A 25889-nucleotide genomic window follows, 5' to 3' on the forward strand; every position below is an offset into this window, starting at 1 on the left:
AATGTTAATATTATGCTATAAATGACTAACGATGTACTGTTGTAGGAGAAATCCGATCTGCGCTCGCGCCTCGAAAACCGGAACGAACTGCGAGTATGCGCGAGAGAGAAGCCCGCTTGGAGTTACCTAAACGTAGGAATCAGATAGATGACGACAAAGACGAAATAGACGACGGACCTCAGGAGCTAGTGCAAGCGACCAACGACACCGTCATACACAGCTACGACGACGTGTACAACACCGCCAAATACGACGAGGAAAACTGTGACTCGGCCAAGAATAGTGACAGTGATTACGAGTACGTGCACCACGCGAGGTCCAGCTCACCCGAGTGCGACTCAGCCATAAAACCCAGAGAGACAAACACCGAGAGAATCGAAGTACGGAAAGAAGAGAACAACACCGAATACCCGAAATACAACAACGGTATCTTCAACAGAACATCGCTTCCGTACTGCGGAAGTGAGACCGAATCTGAGATCTATTCACCGTACAGCTTCTACAGTTCAAACGACAACATGGATAGTCCTAGCAACGAGGATTATCAGAATGAATTGACACCAAAAACAACGACAAACAAGCTTCGGGTGCGGAAGGGGCGAAGCGTGGTGCACAGAAACTTGGAAGACAATTATGGAGCGGTCGTTATTGCGAATCACGAAGCACTCGCCCAGGTTTTAGAACAGGTAATTTAAATTATTTTGTCTCTCTTAAACTAGCGGTTGGCAAATCGTTTTAGCATTTATCTCGTAGATTGCTTTGATAGTTTAGAATATGCAGGTCCTTTGAATACATCTACGTGTTTACTTTTTTAATCGAATCATTGCTATTCGTAACTAAATATAGTAATCATTAATTTGATGAATATTATTTAGCTAGATGTTACAGTCTGAAAAGGTAAATATTTCGGTTCTTTTCTTCTCAAATTTCAAGGTAATTACTAAGGTATTTGGTTTCGTGGATATCCTTCATTCCGTGTAAACATTAAAGGGAAAAATGTAGAGTTTTTAGTGTATTTACTACCGGATTCTCACATATATCTAGTTAACTACCGCGATATTCTTCCGTCTTACAATCTTCATTTATTTATAGTAAACTAGCTGACTCGGCAAACGTTGTTTTGCCATAAATATGTTAAATATTTCTAGGCATTTTCTGTTGCTAGAAAACATTAATATGTATCATAAAAGAATGAAAATTTTAAACGTGTTAAACCGGGGTAGGTAAAATATATAGTAGCCGATTTCCAGACCTAATTTTCTAAATTTGTTTAGCCATTTCGAAGGATTATGGTAACTATCATTGACATATAAAATCCGTTGATCACACTCAAGAGATAGTCTAACCCTAAAATATTTTATTCTTTTATTTATGTACGCATGTAATGTTTTATCTACACCAGAAAAATAAGATGGAAAGATTTTATGAGGTAAAACAGTATTTAATACTATCATAACATCAGTGGCGTATTCCCAATCGATCGAATCTAGATAACAGTTACCTAGTAATTACTGTCTATGTTGGAGATAACGAATCACTACGCAAGCAAAGTGCTAATGTTGATTACTCGATTCAGTGATATCATGCTCAATCATCTATATAGCTGCGTTTACAACAGGATGCTTGTGTTATTTTTAGAAACGGTTTAGATTTGTATAGATAATGAAAAAATGTGCAACTGACTCCAAATACTACTGAGCCAAAGTTAATAAAACTATTATGGGACCAAATAACAGCTATTTCACGTTCAATAGATAAAAGTAAGAAATAAACAAAAAACAAACGTATTGAGAACACCCTACTTTCTTAAGTCGCTTGACAAATGATGGTTATGACATTTTGAACAACGAGTATAATAATATGTAGAAAATCATACGACTTGTTACAAATTAAGATGGCTTGTGCCTGCGGGATTTCTACCACTCTTGCGGTAATTGTTGAAGCGAAACCACGTGCTACACAGAATAGAGCTCTTTCTTCCACAAACACAATAGTCTTAGTTTTAAAAGTAGTAGCAGACCTTCTACACTGGTATTATCTAATCAAGACGTAATATTTTTAACGTACTCCATTTGCACCTAGGTCCAACAGAGCGCGACGATGCAGCCTTCCCTCCGCGGGCTGAAGGCGTGCACCAACCTCAGGTGGAACGACTTCGCGATCCAACAGCCTAAGCCGTGCCCCGTCAAGGCCGGCAAAAGATTCTTCTATCCGGCTATCTGGAACTCCAGGTTTGTACAAAAACTTTAAATCTGCTGTTATCCTACTACTATTATAAAGTCCTTAATCTCTCAATATGTTGCTCATCTCTTCCTCCCCATATAGTTGAATATTTACAACTTGGCGTTCAAAATTCAACATAAAAGAAACACACGTTTAATCATCAATCAATCTTAATTAGTCACATTAATAATTAATTAATTCGAAACGAATCCATGATATTTAGTAGGTTAATTCAACTTTAGTTGATTTAATGACTTTGAACCTCATAAGGCACTAGGTTAATACTTATTTTTTTGGAAGAATCCATTTACAATAGAGCTAAAACAGTTTCAAAATATATTCTTCATTCATAACTAAATATTCTTCATCAACATACAAAAGGGTTCCAGAAAATGCTCTCAATCAAAAACCTTGTCCATTCCAGTCAAGGTCCAGTGAACGTAACGCTGATGCTGTACAAGGAGCAGCTGGCGTCGCAGATGGTGTGCCAGCAGTCGGTGCAGCAGACGCTGAGCCTCAACGCCGTGACCGAGTTCTGCGACCTCGTGCCTCTGCAGCAGTTCGGAGAAGAGGGCGAGGACTTGGTACAAGGTATGTAACTTTAGCGTCTTCTTTTTCTATGATCACTCTGACTGCACGGATAGGCAAGTGGTTGAGGTCATCACGACAAACCCACTGACAGCGACGTGTCGCGGATCCGATCCCCGCGTAGGACAAGCATTTGTGGGATCTACCACGCCTCCTCAAGTAAGCTAAAATCTGTGCGGTGCTGTCTCACTAAAATGGTAGTGGTAGGGTACTTTTCTGTACTCTTATGTGTAAAAGGACTCCATAATAGATTGCACGAAAGCCGTAGATGGCAAAAAATAGTTAATATATTTATGTTAAAATGAGCCAGCAATATTTTCGCTTTACTAAGTTAAAACTAGAATTCTTACTATGTATTTATGTGAGAAAACTTTCAGGGTCAATCCATATTGATTGTAGTAGTCCTATCTATGTATAAACCCATACAATCTTAACCTTGTCTTGCAAAAAATATGACTTGGAAAGAATATAGTCTTACATAGGCATTATCTGAGTTATTTGGGTCGTCTTGCATAAGTAAATATGTGGTTTGATTAAACCAATGTTTATTAAAACTAGTTCTTAAGCCGATCTTGTTTGACCGCACTCATTTTATAAAGAATTCCGAACGTAACCTAGATTTTGAAAAGTGTTGCTATGTCCATAATATGTTGCTAATTGATTTATATTAAGCATCACAAAGTAATCGGTAACTAAGTATTATTTTTAACTGGAGATTTCAGAAAATTCTTTGCTGTTGGCTTCCAAATTTTTTATGTTTTTAGATTAAAAATAACAGGTTGTGATATCAAACTGGGGGTATCCAAAATTATAATTCTTGATATAATAACATTTATATTTACATCTTAATGTCCTAGCAATCCATTTGAACCTTTTCCTCTTATTTAAGTTTTTAATTTGTTTATTTTTCTCATTTCAGCTACGATCGTAGTGCTGGCACACGCTCAAGTAGACACCATCCAGTCTTACGGCGAGGCCCTGCACTCTGCTGAAGGCCTCTCCAAAGACCACCAGCTGGTCCAAACAGAACAGATCCATGAAGCCATATTCATGATGTTACAAGTCATAAATGGACTGAAGTGCCTCCAAGCTCGAGGAGTGGAAGAACTGCCGGAATCTCTGACGTCATTCATAGCCCTGAAGGAGATACAGCCGATGGTCTCCCATGGAAGTACCCTGAACTTGCCATCGCCAGATGACCGGCTGAACTCGCTGTGGGCGCCGAAAACTAACTCTTATGGACGACTTTGCATATTACAGGGGTAAGTTTGAGAAACTAGTATCATTCCCAAAATAATTAACATCACTTCTTTCGCAAAAAATCGGAAGAAGTCTGGGAACCCTTTCTGTTTGCATTTGGTATTTTTTCCTATCCGCACTTGAGGCAAAATTCTTTTAAAATAATGGTAAGCGCATTTTGACATTGACCTTGCAGTATTAGGACTTTGCCGTAATATCTGCACAACTAATTAAATCTTTCTCTCCTTCCAGATTGAGCGACGACATTAACAGTAAATCGACAGACGAGGGCCATCTCAATTCTCTATGCAAATGTGCGATACGAGCCACCGAAATACTCCTACCAGGGGAGAAACTGACTCCCCTCCTAAAAGAAATACTTCACGAAGAACGAGCGGTATCCCTCAACCAGGCTAAGTCTGTCCTAGAGTTCATGCTCTGGGGTCCTTTAGACGTTGTCCAAGGAGTACCAGCTGAGGACAGGGAACTGTCCCTTCAAAGATGGCTGGACCTAGAAAGGGCGACCGTCCTACACGGGCTGGTGAGGACCAGGGTCCAGTTGAACGTGTTTGAACAGCTCCACCTCATGTTCTTAGTTCGGTCAACGACAAAAGCCATGTGCGACGCCTCCGTACTACTCGAAAAAGCCAATGTATATTAATAAATGTAAATTAAAAATTAATTCTAAAATCTTAGGATCCTTATGACTCGATTTAGAAACTTTGTGTATTTAAAAAATGTAATTACTTTAAATGTATACTGTAAGTCTTTATTAGTTTAATTTAAGGCACCTGAAGACTTGTTAGTTAAATATATCTATTGTTGGGTGTGGGACATGATTGGAATGATATTATTAAATGTTTATCTTTATTATAAAAATATATGAGATTGTATTTTAAAGTAGTAACTGCCATGTTATGGGACCAAGAATTATTTAAATCAATTTTCAATATGATGGAGTTGAAATGAGAGATATTTTTAGTAAGCGCTTAAAGACTTCTGACTAATGTGGTTGATGCGTGGAATATTGTGGGAGAGCCGAGTAGACACTGATAAAATAAAATCATTTGATTATCAGCCCCTTATCCAAGTAACATTTCGAAAACCATTATCATTAAAAGAAAACGCATAAATAGGTAAAAATTACAGTTTCAGATCACGTGACTAAACGAAACGAAATTTCTTTTCCATATGAACGTTTTTCTTAAAGCTAGCAACTAGAAAAGTATCGTGGATATAGGGGAAAAAACTGTGAACATCTCGTTCGATATTTTTCATTCGTCTTACTACGCCTTTACAAACCGTTCATACAAATCAATAATCATTTATAAATGGCCAAAAGGCTATATACCCGATCAGTCTGCCAGGGTGCCAATAAATAGAGCTGGATCATATACTCACGTACTAATCGGTGCCTTATAGTATTATACGTAAACTGTATTATATCGAATGTAATTTATATCTTCTAGAGCTCTGTTAAGATATCCGAGTTCAAATTATTAATTTACCCTTGTAAGAATTCATCGAATATAAAAATACATATTTCATACTTTATTCCTGTTTTTTTTTCCCCTCTCCATACTTTTTAGACATTTTAGTCCACTGCTGTACACATGCCTCCACCAAGTCGCACCTCTTGTTATCTATTCTAAATTAATACTGAAAAGAAATATAAACCATACTTTAAAAAGTAATCTGTTTCGAAAAGTTTCGAGTTCCATGTTCAGCAGTAGACCTCGACAAACTGAATCGATTGATAATCATTTAATTGAATTATTGAAATGTTATCTGCAATTGAATTCTTAGGACTAGGCAACGAAACTTTGTGGTATTCAACTATTTTAGTCATTAAACAACGATAGAATTTCGGAAATAAGCCAACAACTTTATTCAATAAATCGTCACAATGAAAACAGCAGTTTCTTGAGAATAGACAACAACATGACGTCACGTAAATGAAGAAGAGCATAAAATAAAACATCTAAATACAGCTATCTGTTTATTGTCTCAGCGTAGCAACAAATATAATTATCTCTAAGCTATTATTAACACAATAAAAACCTATCTTAACTACTACAAGAGAAAATAACATAAACCGATTTCATACTATATCTTAGCGGTAGAAAGCTTTATTGTCATAGTGTAGATATGTTAATCAACGAAAATATAATCAGTTTAAATTAAAGGTATTTAAAAATTATCCATTTGAGCAATAATAAATACGAAAAAAGCTTAAAAAATGCCAGAAGTACCATAAAAAAAATACTTTAAAACAACACCATGTATGTATGTATACTGGATAAAATGCCGATTTCGATTGCCTAACTTACACCGAAATGAACTCAAGATATTTCTTCTTCATGCGTCATTTAACAGTTTATTACTATTTCATAACCAAAAAATTGCTATCAAAGGCCTTAGCCAAAAAAAACAAAAATATCTTTTACTGTGAAAGTAATTATTAACTGTTACAATGTTTAGTTATTCGATGAAATTAAACAGAAATCGGTGAAACAATATTACAGTAGGCAAGAAAACTACAACAGCAGAATAAACTACAATAAAAATGCGATCAAAATAATAATATCAACGTTTGTCTTAATCAAAACAACTTTGAGCATAGATATAGGATGATTGGATGCAATATACAAATTTTAATAGTCATCAAAAAAACAATAGCTTTTAAAATTAACGAAACAAAGTTTCATTTCATTGAATATATGCATCCTGACTGCCTTTCGACAGTATGTAACAAAAGCAATTGTGGAATCTTATATTTTATAGTTTTACTAGCTGACCCAGCAAACGTTGTTTTGCCGAATATTTTTTTTCCCTAGTTGTGTGTATTTTTAATGCCACATTATAAAAATAAAAACAAACAATTTAGTCCAAAAAATAAAATTTATGTTTTTAGTGTGGGCAACCCTTAACACTTAGGGGTATGAAAAATAGATGTTGTTCCATTCTCAGACCTACCCAATATGTATACAAAATTTCATAAGAATCGGTCGTACCGTTTCGGAGGAGTACGGTAACTAACATCGTGACACGGGAATTTTATATATTAGATTAAGCTTACAAAATAATAAAATAAGTAGCCATTCTAAGTACACACTGGTATTAGCAATTTGATGATAAATACCAATTCGCGATTACGCACATGGTACGCATAGGATTCTAGAATGTTAAAATGTTTACTTAAAAAAGTATTTATTATCGTAGCAATGATGATACGTTGGAGAAAAATGTGAAAGAAATAATATCACGTTACACTATTCCTATTTTTTTGTTGCAGGCGTCAGAAGTAAATGCTATAGCGCAAGTGTTGCCAATCTAATTGCTAATACCAAAAAACCAACCACAAAATAAGACTACAAAATAATATACAAAAATATGATTAATTTTCCAAAATAAAGCAAATAAATATTAAAAGCAAGCGATTCCGGAATGTATACAGCACAAAAAAAATATTTTCTCAAACATTCCAATAGAAAAACAGATCTTGACATTTTACTTATGGTAACACTTAATAAAAATAATGATTACGCATTTAAAATAACTTTAAAAAATCTATTTATGATATCCTTAAAATAATAGGAAAGTATTTGATTAAACTTTAGTGTTGATATATTCGAACAAAAATATATGGTTTCTTAAATTATGTCTTCATAACTTCTTGTATAGTTGGCAGAAAAAAAATAAGAATACAAAAAATAATACTTTAGTGATCAAATTGATTAACTGAAAACAGTAATTGATAGTTTATGTTTTGTCAATGGTCAAGAATAATGAATAACTTTATACTCCTTTTGACACAAATTAATAATCAAACAAAAACATAACAAAAGTACTTATTAAGAAATACTCAATAGACAAAGTCAGTATTTGAATCAAATTCTTCAATTTTAAGTCGTCCCTTCAACACATATGAAAAGATTCCCGCGTATTTATCGGGTTTGTCTGAGTAGTATCGCGTGAGTAAACCTTAAAAACCGTTGCATCATTTTATAATGAATCAATCTCACGAAAGTTTCTATACCAACATACAAACGACAATCCTTTCTTATTAGTCATTATTCTTGACCATTGATCGTACACTACTTCGTGCTAGAAACCTCTTGAAATTGTTCTTACATCTAACAGTTTACAGCCCCTTGTTGAAGTACACGTATTCCGGAGGCTTACCATCCGTGTTCTTTAGTATTTGTTCATAGTTGTCCTTCTCAAAACGTTTTATTGTGTCAATTGAGAGTTTACTGTGAAAAGTAAAATAATGGAAGTTAAAATGAGGATCTTTTTCATATTGGTTGATATATTATATTGTGCCCGACTTAAAAGGTCATGTTTTCGTATAATTAGTAGAAATATTTGATAATATTGAGTAACAAAGAAAAAGTGGTTTGAAGTCCAAATGTCACTTTTTCACACACACACTTTAATTGTATATTTAGTCTGAATAACTCTTGGAAATACACATTTATTAGTTTACTGATACTGCTTTCATATGTGTGTGCCAACCACATGAATAAAATTTCATATAAACATAAATGATATCTATCGTACGCACACAAAAACCGCGCAAGAGTGCCATGACGCAAAAGTTCTATTCACTGTGCCTTGACAATTATAATGTTAGCGGGACAAAAGTAAAAAAACGTATGTATGTATTATTATTCAGATATTATTGATTAAAAAACTTGTGAAATACATACCATCTTTGCGGGAAGATTGCGCAGGCTGTTGGCACCATGAATGTAAGGCTGGAAGTTACAATTACAAATTAAAAATCACCCTTACGTAAAAAACAAATTAATAAGTTCAAATGCACATTTTTTTTTTCATTCAGGATTTTTTTTATTTTAAACCAAACAAAAATCCGCTGAATGTGAGAGGCTTTCTGCGATAACCAGCATTAAGTTAAACAAGTCTGTATTTTTTAGCGCTTCGGTTTATTCTTGTTGCTTGCAGACATAGCCGAGTGGCTGACGTCACCACGCCAAAGCATCGATTAAATACCGAATAAAATACACAGCGAAATTACCATAAGTATGGTCGTTTTCTTCGTTGCTTCTGGATCAGCGAGACTAAGCTGATTCTAATACATTTCTAGAAGTGTAGGAAAGATTCCTGCTTGGGAATCGACGGGCAAATAGCAATAGCTACTAAGGGCCATTATAATCTGTGCAATACTCACAACATGCCGACTATAGCGGTCTGTATCCCGATGTGGGCCCAGCGGATCCTCTGCATCCAGGCCCTGGGCTCGAGCCGCTCCATGATGACCGGCAGCAGCAACATGCCTGGCGCGCACATCACGATCCTGGGGATACACAATTGGTATTACTCATATTATAACTAAAGAGAAAAGAACCAGTCTGTTACTAAGGCAAGGCAATTTTAGACCTGTATGTGCACCTTGGTATCCCAGTTCGGCTATTATTCATACATCTTTCACAGTCGTTACAGGTAGTCAGAAGCTAGAAAGTCTGACAACCAGTCTAATTAAGGGGTATCGTGTTGCCCAGGTTACTGGGTTGACGAGGTCAGATTGGCAGTCGCTCCTTGTAAAACACTGGTACTTAGCGGAATCCGTTTAGACTGGAAGCCGACCCCAACATAGTTGGGAAAAGGCTACGATGATGACAAGGAGGCCTTTTATAATTCCAATATAAGATGGGCTCTACATCCATATTCGAGCACATTATATTAAATATGCCAAAATATTAAAAACATTTAACAACTCATTACTTTGCAACAAAACGGCTGAACATGTAATGACAAAACAATTTAGACCCAATAGTCAAATTATCACCAACTAATTATACAACACAAAGTACCCTTGAAGTATCACAGAAATACACCACATCTTACGCTCACCTTGAAGTGACAACTTGCGAGATTCCTTTGGCAGGTGCCAACTGAGACTTGCCGATTACTTTGCCATTCTCATCTGTTACGTCCAAACCTGAAAAATTGAATTATGTATGATGAACCTAGGTATTTAAATAGTTTTTTTTACTGTTGTGTATTATAATAAACAACGGTGTGTAAAAAGTTTTTATTATTATATATTAAATGTAAATCATTTTATGATAAATATTGTGACATCGTTAATGATATTCTGATTTAAATTTTAGTACAAAATTATTGCAATAAATTACAATTTATTATATTAAATGTCATAATTTCATGACATTATTTTTAAAACGTATTTTATATTATTGTATTATAATAGCTGGTATAAAAAACATTATATACATAAAATCAGAAGATTTATTAAATTTGTTTAGAGCATTACTAATCTTGAATGAAAAAAAAACGCAATTAAAATTAAAAATTTCTAAGGGTTCTCTTGTTACCCTCTAGGTACAGAACTCTAAAAACCTAAATACTATTCTCTGCACTGTCTAGCGAATGCATGAGCAGTTGAACACAATAACAGTTGATTGATATTAATTACCAGTAGTAACATATACTATACATAATATACAAGTACATACCTAAACGAATCTCATTCTGTCTCATTAATGGAATGTTTACCCAGTTGGCGGCCGCCACTGCAACGAATGGCACGAACCTCTGAAATTAAAGATGTACATTTAAAGACTCTTTTTAAATATAATAATATATTAAACAATTTTCGCACAACGCCATCTAGTCTTAAATTAAGCAAAGCTCTTATTGTTAGACAACTGTATTTTTCTAAATACATACATATTATTGATAAATTATATCCTGATACAGAATAAATAATTCTTCTTTTTGTTATGTCCGACAGGGCTGAAAACTAACGTATATACACCACATAAGTTCACATTGTGGAATGCAATAAACTTATTGAGTATTGAGATATCAAAGTTACAAATTTTCAAGTTTGAGTTGAATTCTCATACTGATATTCTAATAAATTCTGCAACATTTTTTACAAAATGAATGGCGAGACCACGGGAAAAAGCTAGTTATAAAAATCGATTAATATAAATTCAAATGAACTTTGAACATATTCAAAGGTTACAAAGAGTTACAGTTTAAGATAGTGTAATGATACAGATAATATTATAATTGGAGATAAGTTGTGTAAGGAGTTTTTAATCGCGTTTCTTATAACCACTAGATGTTGTTCGCGGCGTCGCCCTCTCATATTTTGTTTATAGAGCTGTAAAAACATTACCACCTTTAAAGAAGTCAGATTAAAGCCTATATGTTAATTAACATTTCAGCTACCTTCTCACCAGAATTCATTGAAATTGGTCTCCTTGTTTAGGAGTGAAGAACAAACTTACATTCGCATTTATAATATTAGTGTGGTGTATATCTAATCGCGAGGCAATTATTTCTGTTAAGCCGTCATAAAGATTGTTTGATAGCAACTACAGATTAATGGGATTACGAAACAGTTAACTGATAACGAGTTTACTTTGCTTTCTTTATGTTTAAGATCTGTTTTTATTTTCTATATTTTCTACGAACCAGGTGTTGATGTAAGCCTAATATGATTTAAGCGGAGACCACGATCTGCCGAGTTGATTGATTAAAGTATGAGTTTAAAATAAGCTCTGTAAACAGTAGCGAATACATCCTAGAATACTGTTGACTTAACTAATCTAGATCAAAGCCGTGATGAGCCGCAAACGAGAATCAATCCTACGTATATAATAAACGCGAAAGTTTGTATGGACTTTTGTTACTTTTACACGCAAAAACAGACAGGGTTTATAACCTGGATTTATACAGGATTCTTTGTCCCGGTTTTATGTTCCCGTGGGATCATTTTCGAGGTACTTTAATATAGACATCAACTGTGAGACATTAATTAAAACTTTTCGAACAAACAGCAAAGGTTTCCTTCTTTTGTAATATTTAAAAATCATATAAAAGAAGAAGAAGAATATGGTGTTTAAAAAGTTCGAATCTAAAATCTTTCCGGTGTATACTCACAGCCAAAATAGGGTTTTTGGCCCGCTTCTGAACGCTGAACTTGAAGATAAGGGCAGTCGTCATAGCGGCTGACGTAGCGGAGACATAAGCCACGCCCATCTGCGTGGTCGTGAGTGGGGAGTTCGCGTTGCGGTTGGTGTAGTTGACCAGGGCGTTGAAGGACTGGTTCACCCATTGCCAGAAGACCACTGCAACTGGTGTTCTGTGGGAGAATTTGTGAGTTGTTGCTGTTATTTGGAGTAAGATCACTGAAAATACGTACACATACGTAAGTGGCATTTATTTGCGATATGGACAACATGGGGAACTTCTATAAGCATTTAGAATTCCTTTTTTTTTCATTGAAAACACAAAAGAAATCGGATAGAAATGAGTCAGGAAACAGATTACTATTGTGTCAACAAATGTTTAAAAAAGGTTGCGTTGATTGCTGCATTGTTTTGTATGTCTCGAAAACACTACATTCCATCAAGAATTGTATGTCAAAAAAATTCACACTTAAGTTATGTTAACGATTTATTTTAAGCCATATGAGGACGTCAAAGTTAAAATAGCTCTATATAATGACATATTGGACTTGAGCACAAAACACTGTTGTTTCCAACCCACAATATACCAACTCATTCGAATGCACAAGTTATTTCGAGACACATAAAGCGCAGTTGTTTTAGTCGCTACAGTTAGTTAAATTCATGGTATGGCTTAATGACAACGTGTCTATATTTGTGGCTATTAGTCTTGTGACAGGATGAAGATATCTTTAGTTTATTCAGTCAATCTATTCCGTTTCAGGGGTATTACTCCCACTTAAAGTAACATAATTATAGTTGAGGGAACGAGATGCCATTCTAAGCCGTATAGAGCGTACTCACTTGCAAAGTAGCAACAATTTTACTTCAGAAACCAGTAGTAGCGTCTTAGACAGAAGCTGAATTATTCCATTTATTATGTATAGGGATGATTATTACCTGTTACACCAAATTGAAAAGAATATCAGTGAGTACCGCCTAAGTCATAAAAAGTTAAAATTAACTCACTGTAAATTAAAGTACATTAGCCTCAAAAAACATATTTTAAATGAAATTCCTTGGCAACAATATTTAAGTCGTTTTTCCTTTACTGACCTACACTGGACGGTTGCCAAATGAAGTCAAAAACGAAATTTAAATTTATAGTAACTTGTTTTGCATATATTAATTAATGATTTTCTTAAGTAAATAGTGTCGTCATTGTATCTCTTACATACATACGAGGAAGGTCGGTTATTTTTTGCGGGGTTATCGTGGTAGTTTTTAAATGCATTCCCATCAGGACACGGAGAGGAAAGTGTGGAAGAAAAACGTCATTCTGAGCAGCGTGGTCCACGTTACGCTTCTATAGCTGCAAAGTTCGTATTTGAAGGAGTGGTAGTAGCCCCCTATAGAGGGGACGGGAGACAAAAGCAGTTTGTCAGGATTTTCCACTTTGGTTTTTACTATGGTTGTTAAAGCGTGACAGAGCAGTACACGGCATTGAGAGGCACCTCTTACTCACCCGGGATAATATTAATTTTAGATGTGCCCCCAAATAAAAATTAAATAACCCCATAATTTCCTCTGCCCTGTGTTTCTTCTCTTCTGAAAATTTGCCGTAGGGGATGCTGAAATTAAGTGGGGGAAAATTCTCTATACGCGGGGATTAATGCAGCCGGTTAAAGATCATACTAATTTATTCGAAAAACTTGCCGACAACAATGAATTGTGGAACAAATATTTAACACATTTCAGATCCATACATTTGTCGGAGTCTTACCGTAAGCCCTGGCTACTTTACTGGACGAGCAATACTTACTCAAGCTCATAATGATATGACAGAGTAATAAAAATCATCTATCAAAGCTAAAGAGACTAGTATTGCTTTTCAATTTAAATCAATAGAGATATATCTACTGCATAGTAATATGATACATCCATAACAGTCAATGCATCGGTATTGTAGCAATCAATCGACCTTGGACGTGAATTAGCACTTTTAATGTTCCGTGGCAAAAATTGATACCACTCATTTGTTTCTATCAGCCTGCTTGGAAAAACCATAGTTGCAGATGTTAATTGTTACTTAGATTCAGTTGAAAGGTTATAGAAGCTTAACTTAAATCGTTTCATAAGATCCTGTTTAGTTCATTTTGATTCGAATGCCTAAACATTAGGAATTGTTAACCCCATGTAGATTTTTGGTAATTATTTCAAGTGTCGAATCATCCGCGTATATGACATGGACAGAAAAGTATAGTAACTATAGAATACTACTTCTATTTTTTTATAGAAATACATTCACATTTCTGTAGTATTACAGTTTAAAGTACGGCACGTTATTGCAGTTATGGAGAGGTGTACAAGGCGTAGAGCGGCATCTCTGTTCCACAATAGTAATATTACTTCTATAAAAGAGGTAGTAGCATATTCTAACATGTCTCTTTTACAATTTAAATTTGATGAACAGTCCTAACCTGTACCACTGCAGCATAGCGCCCGTGATCAAGCATCCTCCTGGCATCTGGAACGACATCCTTCCAAACACATTCTGCAGTTCGCCGCTGTCGGGATGGAAAGCTGACTCATACAGTTGCTTCGCCCTCACTACTTGCTCATGTTTGGTACCAGCTGGTTCTTGTCCTGCTCTGGAAAAATCTTGGATTAGTATAATTGTCTGATAACAAATGGGGACGTTAAATATCATTGGTAAGCTTTTGATGAGGTTTTATACTGGTGCGATGTCAGAGGCATGCACCAGGACTATATGGGATCTTGCGTCTCTCGCAACGGTAAGGACGAGACCGAGGTGATTTTTTTATTGGTACGAGTTCGACTTTTCAACGTGCCCTCGCCGTGAATTAAAGTCCTAAGCTTTACATCGAGTAATGAAAACAGTTAAAGGCTTAATAACAGGGTAACTACACCCGTAGGCAAAGTTGTCTGGTACAGATATGTTTTAAATATTGAAATGAAATGAAATCATTTATTCTGTAAGTAGGATATATCATCACTTTTACATGTCTTATTTTTTTGAGAAAGCTGGGGTCGACATTTCCTATCTGACTACCCTGAGAAGAAATGTCGAAACAAACTCAAGAGGTCACAGTCTCTTTTGAAGTCCAGACAATTTCAATGCGAATGGATATGCATAAACCAATGCACGGTATATATATTAAGATTAAGTCATAAATTCAATTAAAAATACGAGGATAAAACGCATCGAAGATTGCAAAATCTATGGAAGAGGGGAAATAGTTATGTCAAATGTCGGTAAAAATGTACCGATTAATGACGTCATAAAAAATTACAACTTACTTAAAACATAAAGAAAATGGGTCTGAAACTTACTAAAAAAATTAAGAAAACGGGTCCGATATTTTTTTAGAAATCGGTCTGATAGTCATTAAGACAATATACCACTTACTTGTACTTTAAGTATAGATCCTTGGCTTGATGCAGCTCAGTTTCAGAAGCCAGTGATAATAGAGGGTTGGATATGAAGGCAAAATGCTTAAATCTACCCACAAACGTGGACTGGTCCCAAAGAGGCTGGGTGATGTCTATCCTCTTCTCAGCCGCCATTGCCTGTAAATAGATTCTATTTAAATGTTCATCTGTCAACCTTTTTTTCGGACCTGTCTATTTCCAAACCACTGTATCTTTGGTGATTTCTAGTCATAAGCACCCCGCTTATCAGACCTGTTCTATTTATTACTGGTATACTGACAGCAATTTGGTAGAACATAATAATTCTTTACAAACTATACATAAGCTATACTAATATTGTAAATAGAGTCTATGTGAATTTGTGACTTAGTAGTGTACTATCTCAGGATTTATATGTATCAATTTCCTAATATAAGAAATATTAAAAAAAAACAGATACCAGTACCAGATCTAGGGATGTCCTACCTAAAGTAAAAAGATGTTATGAGAATAGTTTTTATTATGTAACCTAGGTATGTTTTTATATGTACTTTCTTTCTTCTCCTTAAAACGAAATGTGTTTAAAGGAGAAGAAAGAAACTATTATAATATTATTTCATTTTCAATTTATAATTCCAGGCTTTTTTTAATAACCATTTATTTGAAAACTTAATCTATCAAGCTAAAAGAAATTTTAAACTTTTATACAGTGTTTTATGACCATCAGACACAATTGGCTAACTCTACATGGCCGTAAACATGCTATCAACAATAACTCTCATTAAAAAAAGAACTATACTCTTTTATTGCTAGGTAATGCAACTTCTAAGGTGTAAGTTACGCTTGTGCCTCTAAAATATTGGCGAACATTAAAGCTGCCAGACAGGTAATTACCATTCCAAGACCTTGAAGTTATAGCAGATATATAATACCATGGAAAAAACAGTCGCTAACAAAATAAACAAATTGAATCAGAATAATAATTATGAATAGATTATGTAAGTCCCCTATTGATACTACAGAAACTTAGCTTATTAACTTATTTAACGAAAAATGATTAATATAACTTACTTAAGTATTTAGGTTTTTTTCGTAGGCGAGATATAACAGTACGTAAATGCAATCTGGAATTTTATCAAAAAATATGTGCGCGTATCGCTAACTGGATTAAACAACTGTCATAAAAATTCACCACCAATAATAATCAGAAATTCGAACTGTCAAATAAATACTTCTCTTTACGCAGAAAATCGTCAGATTTATCAAAACTTTTTGATTTAATCCTGCTCAGTCCCATTATAATTTTTGGGTAGAATATAAGGGGATTATAATACTTATTTTGTATGCATATGAAGAAAAAATGCTCTCAGTACCAGTAGTAAAGAAGGTACGAATAATTTATTTTTATTTTATATTATTTGTAGAAGTACATCTGAGATTTTTTGTTTGTAGCATCTTTTCTAATGCCTAATTACATATAAATATTTTGACTGTATATTGTTAATTAATAGTCCCTAAGCTATGTATGTGCAGTTCTTGTATGTGTCATATCTCATAAACATTCCTCATATCCGTTCAATCACTACCTTCTCTTCTTTGGCATTATCTATCACTGTGTTATTATCTATGATTTAACAAAATATGGCGGCTGTCGTAGCAACAGCCGATATGACGATTCAAAAGAATTCTCAGATTTTAGTAAACGTAGAAGAAGCTCTAGCAGATATTATCGTTGTTTCATATTGTACGGAAAATAAAAAGTTTCAAGGTGTGCTTCTGGATTCCAACAAAGGGTAGGTGTCAAAGTTATAAGGCAGTGTGTGTTTATCGATTATTGGTAGAAACTATTTATATTCTCATTAATTTCACGGTATTTTTGCAGTAATTTACCTTTTGGCGTGTATAATCTCCACCCAGCATTTTCTAAACAGACTGCGCCCGCCAATGAGAGCGATAAATTACATTCCGTTGGTCAAAGGTTCACCTACGAGGACCCCCAATATGAAGGCGAAAATTCGCAGAAATCTAAAAAGCCTGCGACTAAGGGCAAACACCAGCAAAAGATGACCGTCCGACTAAGACCCCGGAAGGTCCTGTGTTCTAACTGCCAAGGAATTTGCAATGAGAACAATGAAAACGTAGACGTGTCTAAAAAACGTAAATTAGAATCTGATGACGATACACCACATAGCACTGAGTCATCAAGGACTGAGAAAAAGTATTTAATGGGCAGTATGCTTATACCCAAGCTGTCCAGGCTGCACCCAAGTGAGATAAGTAGTGCAGTAAAGGGTGCAACTAAAATTCCTAACAAGGCTAGTGAAAGACAAATAAAAAGTGAGAAAACTACAAATGAAACTGTGACGCAGGAAATGGCGTTCGTCAGTGTATCTGACGACATGGAAGGTGATAAGGAAGACTTGAAAGACGAAAATGATATTTCCTTTAGTTCTATGTTTAGTAGTGCAAGAACTCTTAAAATATGTTTTGGTGAAGGTGAGGGAACAGTTGTTAAGATACCACCACTTTCAGGAGATTTCAATGAAGATTCAGGGGTCTCTTGTGATATGGCAAAACCCACAAAACCAGATTCTAAAGCTGCTAAGAAGGCTTTGAAGAAAGCCAAGAAACAAGCAAAAAAGAGTAACACAGTAGAAAAATGTGAGCAAAGTATCCAATCACCTAAACACATTGGTGCATTGTCGCCTCACAACAATGCATCAAGTCCCACACTAGACCCTCTAGAAAAGAAACATAAGCACAAAGTAAAACATAAAAAAAAGTACAAAAGTCAAAAGAAGAGGGATGAAAACACAAGTAAGTGTCCTGATAGTGAGACAGTTGACTATTTTAGTGATATTAAAGAGCATTGTATGAAACAGAAGCTATCTATAAGCTTGCGAAGACTAAGTAGTAATTCTTATGAGAAGCAAAGTGAGAATGATCCTATAGAAAGTGGATCAGAGGACTGGGACAATGAGTTGGTGCCAGACTTCCCAGCAAACGGTACTGAAGGTGTTGGGGCTAGGATATTACGGGTATCTCCTGGGGATGTGGTGTGGGGCAAGGTCTTAGGGTTTCCATGGTGGCCGGGGAGGGTCCTTAGTGTAACACCATCATCTAAGGCTCATGTAGCATGGTATGCTTCAACTACAACATCATTGATGCCATGTGACAGCTTGAGTCCTTTCTTAGAAGATTATAAAGTGAGTATTGGTTTACAAAATATTATCTGTACCTCAAAATGTAGGGTTGTCACCCCTCCAGGGTTTAACCAGATATTTCATAGTTTGTAGGGTAACCAGAGAGTGTAAATTAAGCTTACATTATGTAGTCTGGTTTAAAAAATAACTGGAGTTTTCAGGCCTTGCCATGGTCACCATATTTAAGAGGTGGCAACCCTATACACATTGAATGATGAATGTTGATTTTACCCATATTTTAAAAGCAAGGAGGAGCAAAGAGGTTAATAAGAATTAAGAAGAGATATTTGTTAAAAAGCTTTAGTGGAAGTAATTTTGTCACATAAGTAAACATATTTTTTTAAACATTTTCCTTAAAGCAGAACAAAGTTTGCAAATATATAAATATCATTATGTAGGTATATGAATTCCTGAGAATTATGCATAGAGATAAGATTTTATGTGTTACTTGAGATTCTTGTTGTTGAGAAATACTGAACTTAGAAATAAAAACGCATTTTTATGTGCCATTATTCACATTGATGAAGAAGCCATGTGTATGATGTATTTGTCATGTGGCTGCCACATGTTTATTGTCTCTCACATGGTTCTATCAATAATTCCCATTGCCCATAGATAATAATTCTGATTTTGAGGTTGTAGATGAGGTTTGCATGTGTCAGATAAAAAAACTATTTCGTACAAATAGGTTAAAGAAAATTTGCGAAAAAGGGTCACCTAACAAATTTATGACTATACAACCCTTACTTAATCGTGACTTTTATTATTAATTTTTTTACCACAAGAAATAAATCATCCGTGGGAATTTGCAACTGTCGAGCTATAACAGTTCATGAGCTACATACTCACTTACAGGGTTACGATTTTACGTCAGTATTGACTGACTCAATATTTTTTACCCATTTTTGTACTCAGAGATTGCATTAGTGTGCTAGTCTAGTGATGAAAGCAGGATCGCCTAATCAAAGGAATGTGAATTTAGTCCGAGCTCATAAAGGTCGAGAACAACCGTAACATTGTTATCGAATTAAATATCGCACGTTCCTTGCTGGGCACTTAAAAATGTTTCACTCTCTGATCCCTCTCGTTAGCCGAGGCATCGGGCTCTGAGAGTGCACTTGTACACGCTTGAGCTCTTTAATTCCTGTAGCTTATGTCTACATTATATGTAAAGATTAACACCGAATTTAATTCATTCCAGATACGTTTCAACAAGAAAAAGCGGGGTCCTTATAAAGATGCTGTCAAACAGGCAACAGTAGAAGCAAAGAAAAATGAATCTCATGTCAGCGACCCTCTGGCCAGCCCTACGCACACCCTAGCAACAGTGTCACCGCGACCCATCGATGTGTTCTCATAGATGTAAGGAGCATTCGAATTTAAACAAATTCATGTGATATTTATAATTACTTCATTCTTCTGCACAAGTAGCCATGCTGTTGAGTGTTTGTCATTGTTACACTGAAAATAAGTTAGTTCTATTTTTGTTAACTATATTGCATATATGTAATACAGTATTTTTTTACGTCCATATTAATTTCGTAACTATTACCGTTAAATTTTTATCAAAATGGGCTACACTTTTTTTGTACTTACTAATTTCTAGTTGTACCTGTATAAATTCTCATTAAATGAATAGTTTTTTTCTTTAATGCTGGTTGGCTAAGACTATTAAGACCAAGACCAGAAAAAAAATGTGATATTTTTTATTCTATTTTATTTTCAGTGTACCAAATGCATTTTAATATAATAACATAATTAATTTGTTGGTATCCATTCGATATATATTCAGTGATACCATCAAAATAAAGATGCCACAGACTGCAAAGAAATGGATACTATAAAATGGTAGGATGTAAGTTAAAAATTAAATGAATATAATAGATATTTGGCTGGGTATTTCAAAGTTTAATATGGTTGACTATCCATTTACAAGAAATGGGACGAATCGATACATAATTTTTAGACAATGTAAACATTTTATAGCTTAAGGATTTGAGTGTAAAGATTTAAGAATTATTGTAACACTGCCATATCTAGCAAAATAGGAAAACTACAGTTTCAAACCCTTTGATTGTCTGCTGCAAATAATTATATTATTAAAAGCAAAAGTATTTTCTTTGGCGCAGTTTAGTAACAAAGACATTGGATAGTCAGCCTCTTTTACAAAGTAACTTAATTATGATGTAGGTATTGTTGTGAATGTGCAATAAATAAACATCTGTTTTAAAAATTCACGCTTGTTACACTGTAGGTAACACTAATGCATTGTCATATTGTTATTTAAATAGTAAATTACGTTTTCAGTCAATTCCAAGTTTATATAAATTTCAAGGTTTAATAGATTCTTAGAAAATATTCTGTACACACACAACAAGAAATAAGCTTACCAATAACTTCTGTACAATATTTCCTGAAGATTGTTTTCACAAAATTACCTATCTAAAAATATAAATGTTTATTTGATGCTAATATTCTACCAATACATGTTATTTAGGCACATTAATAACCAATTATTTGGATCTTTAATTGATCAGTAAACTGTACTTACAAACGCCCATATTATATTTATGAATATGATATAAAATTGCGAAAGCAAAAATGGGCCTAAAATACAGTGAGTAGTAGTTTATGTACAACTTGCTTATTCTGCCATGAGTAGTGAAAAAGTATGTAATAATTCTCATACTATTGTTGTATATTTTTTAATTTTATGTTTCCTGTTTGCTTTGATATCAGATTCAGTTATTATTATGTTGAAACTTATGGCCATTCCTTTATTGTCGGACTCTTGGTTTTGAATAAATATGTAAATTTAAAACACTACCTATATTCTTCTATTTTATTTTACTCAAAATAATTGTAGACATTTCAATTTATAAAGACCAGGAGAAAGACGTTTTGTTATTTACTTTTTAAGTAGTATTTTTAATTGTTTAAGGAATGCTATGTACAGTAAGAAAGCAGAAGTGATATGGTAGGTAATACAACACGTAACAATGGTATTTTCAAGAATCCAACTTTTCTATCTAGGACAATTTTCGGGAACTACGTGTTACGTTCAGTAAAGTAGGTTGTTACGATCATGTGAAAAAATGTCTTACTGTACATACTTTCTTGCGGATTATTATTCAAGGATCAGAAATAAAACGAAAAACGGACAAATAACATGAAGTCGCAGAAGCTTAGGATAAATAAAGCCTAATCAACACCCTCAATTAAAACGCGGCTTCATTAAGTGACTTCATTAATTATGCTTGTCCCATTATCGCTATTTTTTCTGAACTTTGGAATTATTATTATATTTTCGTAAACATTTTATTGGAATGTACAAATACTGTATTTTTGTATCTTCAAGCTTTATCTACCTGAAGTAGGCAAAGGTAAAATAAAGGAAGGAAATTCTGCCAAAGATAAATGATCTTTGCTCCACATGTAGAAATATTTGTTCGTAAATATATATTATGTATACAAAATAATGCTGTAATTATTAGTGTAGTCTGCTACAGTGTATAAACTTATCATTACAGGAAATGTATTTTTAAAATATAAACTCTTCACATATTGTTTTTGTTTTGCTTGCTACATGATCCCCTTATAAAATCTTAATTAATTATAACATAACTTAGTCGTTCATACCATTCTCTGTGACTTGCTCTAACAATCTATTCTATCAACTTCTGTTTGCTGTATTTTTATATCTTCTGCACATCTCATCTCGGCCTACCGAGATTTCGCCGTTCAAGCCTTGGCCAATATTCATTTATAAATTTTCTCCACCTCCCACCTACCGTCACCATATCTGGATCAGATCAGTGTCATATTAATAATAAATGAAGGATCAATACCTTCATTTATTATGATGTACATTACAAGAGCCCGAGGATTGCACAAACGAAGGGACGCCTAGATGCGAATTATAGTAAAAAAAAACGACCATAACCACAAAAAGTAAACTATTATGGGTGGTACTTAGAGTTGAAAAACAACTTTTCGTTTTTAAATATATTTTTATTTAATAAAAAAATACTGGCAGTACATAAAAACTACGCACCACGTGCAAGTAAAAAACTTTTTTATCCTATGGTAAAATACCCACTTGTTGTTTGTATACTTTGTGTTATCTGTTTGACGTGCATGTCAAACGAACTTCAAAAAAGTGTTGATCGATTTCGGTTTGGCGTTTGAAAATCTATTTCATTTATTTTATTAAACAACTTATTTAATGTATTTGGTGTAAAGAGTATATTAACGTTAAATATGAGACGAACATATAGGTCTAAGAAAGACACCGGTGGTGTTATAGACCGCAGAGATTTATTGCTAAACTTGGATGAAAAGAGTTCGGCTTACAATGCTTTTTTCATTCAAAATATAAAACAAACTAAGCGAGAATTATCTTGTATTGGATCATCGAATGCTCACGGTATTGCTTCTAACCGTGTACGTAAGAAGAAATATGTGAAGAGGATAGTAAAAGAGGCTGAAACGCCCTCTCGAGTCAGCTTGTCGCGTTCGGCTTATTTGACCCCTGACAAGTCTATTCGCGTAAATAAACCAATGGATCCTTTTGATATGCTGTTGAATTCATCCCCGCCTGCCTGGTTAACATTCAAGAACCTAAGACTGAGTCTGTGACTAGTAAAGTGGATGCTTTTGATAACCTTCTGCCGAAAAAGTGAGTACTTACCAATATTTACAGTTTTATTTAAAACTTAGTGAAATTCTACCATACCATTGATATAAATAGTCCAGAAATGAATGCACAATAAAATGAATATAACTTTGGTAGGGTTTTAGTTAAATTGTATATGATCCTTTATAAAAATTTATAAAATTATATAAAGCCTAAATTATATAATTTTAATACTTAGTTTATAATGTAGTTTACACTGACTTATAATTGAAGAACTCTTTGTTTTAAACTTTCAGAGAGGGACGAACTTATATAAGACGAAAAACTGCAAAACCAAAAAAAGTGAACTATTCAAGTAGTGAAAGCAGTGGTAAGTAAATAAACTGCAAGAAACATAATTCTATTTTTAATAGTAACTAATTAAACCCCTAAATATCACATTCCAGATTCTGATAAAGAAAACTCGGAGGAAGTCACAACATCACTAAAAACACATCAGACATCAAAGCATATAAACTACTAATAGAAAATGATGACAACAAACACCAAGAAGAATAAACGACTCAATTAATAACATAGTGAATAATTTATCTCTGATAAACAGATTAAAATAAAAGTAGCTTTAATGACTCTGCAAAAAGGCCATATAACAAGCACCAGACTGACTAGGAATATACAATCTCCAATACTTAACTCTCCACTATGCAGTACACCATTCAAAATGAAATATAGAGGTGAATCTATTTTTAAATTCTCACCTATAACTGATATGAAGGATGATAATAGTCCAAAATACACGACTATAACTGATGATAATGATAACAGTAATAAATAGCATAGTATTCTTAAGTAACAATAAAACAAATGGTCCAAGAAAGACTATAGAAACTGTTCCTGCCTTTGGAAGACCCCAATGAGAGAGTACTATCTATGGATAATAATGAAGAAAAACTTGAAAATAACCCTGTCATTGAAGAAGACCATAAGGATAATACGGAGGAGGAAGTAGATAATATTGAATTAGTTAGCAATGATAAAACTATACCTAGTATTGAAATTAGTTCCTTTCAGACCACTGAGGCAGAACCATTTTTTGGTTTTAGTAATAATGATGTCAAAGAGATACTAGAACTTAAATCTAATTTAGAAACCCTAGCAGATGATACTATACCTATGTATAATACTAATGAAGAAGTTAGTGATTCTGAAAGCAATGCTGAGGATAATGTAAGTTGTGTAAAAGTTAAGAGTGATGATGATAGTAATTCATCATCAGATTCCAATAGTGATGACAAGGATTCTCTATATGATACTTGTACAAGTGATCAAAGTTCAGCTGATGAAAAGGTAATAGTCAAAGAACCTATTGTTAGAATTCAAAGAATGAATGACTCCTCTTTTCTGAGGTTTTATGAGAAGATGAATAATTATAGCTCTGAGAGTGATGATAATGATAATAATGATGATTCTAAACAATTAAGTGATGAAAATGAAAACAGTTACAATGATCAAATTAGTCTTAATGATGCAGAAATATCACAAGAAGAGTTTAATAGCTTTGAAACAAATGACAAAACCGATGAAAGCAGTTTTGAAAAAACAAATAGTGATAATAATTTATTAGAAAATGAAGCCAGTGAATCTGTTGAATCTGATATGGAGGCAAGTGATGAAGAAAAATGCATCAGTTTCGTTACAACTAGAAGAAGGAATGAAGTTACAAATAATTCCATGATGTCCATTTTTAATGATTCATATGCATCATCCAGCACTGATTATGATAAGACTGTCCTTAGCAATACTGATATGAATAATACACAAGTAGACAATGTAAAAGTGATGTAATTAATGAAATAGCTAATGATAATAATGAGGTATCTAACAAGGAGTTGGAAGCTACAGAGGTTTTACCAATTAGTGAAGACAAACCAGATAGCAGAATCTCATTTGTTACTACTAGGAACAGCAATATTACTGATAGGAGAAGTTGCAGGCAAAGTAGGCAGAGCCCAATAATACCTACAAGACATTCTGTAACTATTCGTAAAAGTTCTAAATTACCTACAGAAAGCTTAACACATACTCCAGGATCTTCACGAAAAACATGCTTTGATAAACCAGCTATTGTCCTCCAGCCAGGCAAGAAATGGGAAAGATCGTTAAGTATTTACAGAAGAATTACTATGATGACTGATCATTTTGATCAATCCATCTTAGAAGATGAGCCTATAGAGAAAAAAGGCAGAAAATACAGACAAAGTGTAATATGCACGATGGAAATGCAGGAGTTGAATGGTAAGTAATAATGGTAAATAAATATATTTTTTTAATAAACTACAAACTCTTTTGTGAAGTTCCTGAATACTGGTAGGCTAACAATTAAAAAAACAATACATAATGGAACAAACTTGACACTTCCATCCAAAGTTTCAGTGTAATGTCAGGTTTGTGTTTTTTTTTGAAAGAAAAATGAATATTTAATTTATTTGTGTCGAATATTTACTGTATATGTTTAATATATTTATTAATATGGAATTATTTCAGGTTCCCTACATAATGAATCAATCAATAGTCGCAGAAGTACATTTGTATCAAAGCCGAGTCGATCTACAATCAGAATTG

The 25889-nt window shown here is 34.0% G+C and overlaps 4 protein-coding genes and 1 long non-coding RNA gene across 8 annotated transcripts in view; 4 read left to right on the forward strand and 1 right to left on the reverse strand.

The window, feature by feature from the left end:
- The window catches only part of LOC113505317, a 101072-nt gene extending 95468 nt beyond the window's left edge, over window positions 1-5604 (forward strand). For all 3 annotated transcript variants that reach the window (XM_026887947.1, XM_026887950.1, XM_026887949.1), the window contains exons 3-7: window positions 46-686; window positions 2083-2231; window positions 2648-2814; window positions 3731-4073; window positions 4303-5604. In XM_026887947.1, the coding sequence (XP_026743748.1) occupies window positions 46-686; window positions 2083-2231; window positions 2648-2814; window positions 3731-4073; window positions 4303-4711 (1709 nt within the window). In that variant the 3' untranslated portion in view covers window positions 4712-5604. The remainder of the gene's footprint in view (window positions 1-45; window positions 687-2082; window positions 2232-2647; window positions 2815-3730; window positions 4074-4302) is intronic.
- A 2518-nt stretch (window positions 5605-8122) lies between these two features.
- On the reverse strand, window positions 8123-16630 carry LOC113505284 (sideroflexin-2). Its single transcript, XM_026887903.1, has 9 exons — window positions 16500-16630; window positions 15427-15587; window positions 14477-14647; window positions 11989-12190; window positions 10551-10629; window positions 9928-10015; window positions 9245-9370; window positions 8763-8810; window positions 8123-8306 (listed from the first exon to the last, which is right to left on the reverse strand). Exons 2-9 carry the CDS (start codon window positions 15582-15584, stop codon window positions 8195-8197), a joined length of 984 nt encoding a protein of 327 aa, XP_026743704.1. The 5' UTR covers window positions 15585-15587; window positions 16500-16630; the 3' UTR covers window positions 8123-8194.
- Window positions 16631-16938: 308 nt separating this feature from the next.
- LOC113505282 (PWWP domain-containing protein 2A-like) lies at window positions 16939-20676 on the forward strand. Its single transcript, XM_026887902.1, has 3 exons — window positions 16939-17221; window positions 17311-18634; window positions 19833-20676. Exons 1-3 carry the CDS (start codon window positions 17070-17072, stop codon window positions 19989-19991), a joined length of 1635 nt encoding a protein of 544 aa, XP_026743703.1. The 5' UTR covers window positions 16939-17069; the 3' UTR covers window positions 19992-20676.
- A 2546-nt stretch (window positions 20677-23222) lies between these two features.
- Window positions 23223-23746, forward strand: LOC113505286. Its single transcript, XR_003401617.1, has 3 exons — window positions 23223-23309; window positions 23564-23637; window positions 23714-23746. It is a non-coding gene; the product is annotated as an uncharacterized LOC113505286 (long non-coding RNA).
- Window positions 23747-24176: 430 nt separating this feature from the next.
- Window positions 24177-25889, forward strand: LOC113505285 (mitochondrial intermembrane space import and assembly protein 40-like). 2 transcript variants are annotated; one of them, XM_026887904.1, is made up of 2 exons: window positions 24177-25562; window positions 25812-25889. In XM_026887904.1, the coding sequence occupies exon 1, from the start codon at window positions 24198-24200 to the stop codon at window positions 25110-25112; it is 915 nt and encodes a 304-aa protein (XP_026743705.1). In that variant the 5' UTR covers window positions 24177-24197; the 3' UTR covers window positions 25113-25562; window positions 25812-25889. The 2 variants fall into 2 exon arrangements, 1 of the variants encoding a protein (XP_026743705.1); XR_003401616.1 differs by lacking the exon at window positions 24177-25562 and adding an exon at window positions 25573-25711 and having other exon boundaries at window positions 25812-25883.

Source organism: Trichoplusia ni, chromosome 25, assembly GCF_003590095.1.
Source record: "Trichoplusia ni isolate ovarian cell line Hi5 chromosome 25, tn1, whole genome shotgun sequence".
In the NCBI taxonomy this organism is placed as follows: Eukaryota; Metazoa; Arthropoda; class Insecta; order Lepidoptera; family Noctuidae; genus Trichoplusia; species Trichoplusia ni.

Excerpts from the sequence above, each read along its gene's own strand:
- LOC113505284 (XM_026887903.1), bottom strand. The coding sequence starts at position 15,584 with ATGGCGGCTGAGAAGAGGATAGACATCACCCAGCCTCTTTGGGACCAG. Across the intron at positions 14,648-15,426 it reads GATCTATACTTAAAGTACAA|AGCAGGACAAGAACCAGCTG; the intron begins GTAAGTGGTATA and ends AGATTTTTCCAG. Across the intron at positions 8,307-8,762 it reads GCAATCTTCCCGCAAAGATG|TAAACTCTCAATTGACACAA; the intron begins GTATGTATTTCA and ends TACTTTTCACAG.
- LOC113505282 (XM_026887902.1), top strand. The coding sequence starts at position 17,070 with ATGGCGGCTGTCGTAGCAACAGCCGATATGACGATTCAAAAGAATTCT. Across the intron at positions 17,222-17,310 it reads CTTCTGGATTCCAACAAAGG|TAATTTACCTTTTGGCGTGT; the intron begins GTAGGTGTCAAA and ends GTATTTTTGCAG. Across the intron at positions 18,635-19,832 it reads CTTTCTTAGAAGATTATAAA|ATACGTTTCAACAAGAAAAA; the intron begins GTGAGTATTGGT and ends AATTCATTCCAG.
- LOC113505285 (XM_026887904.1), top strand. The coding sequence starts at position 24,198 with ATGGATAATAATGAAGAAAAACTTGAAAATAACCCTGTCATTGAAGAA.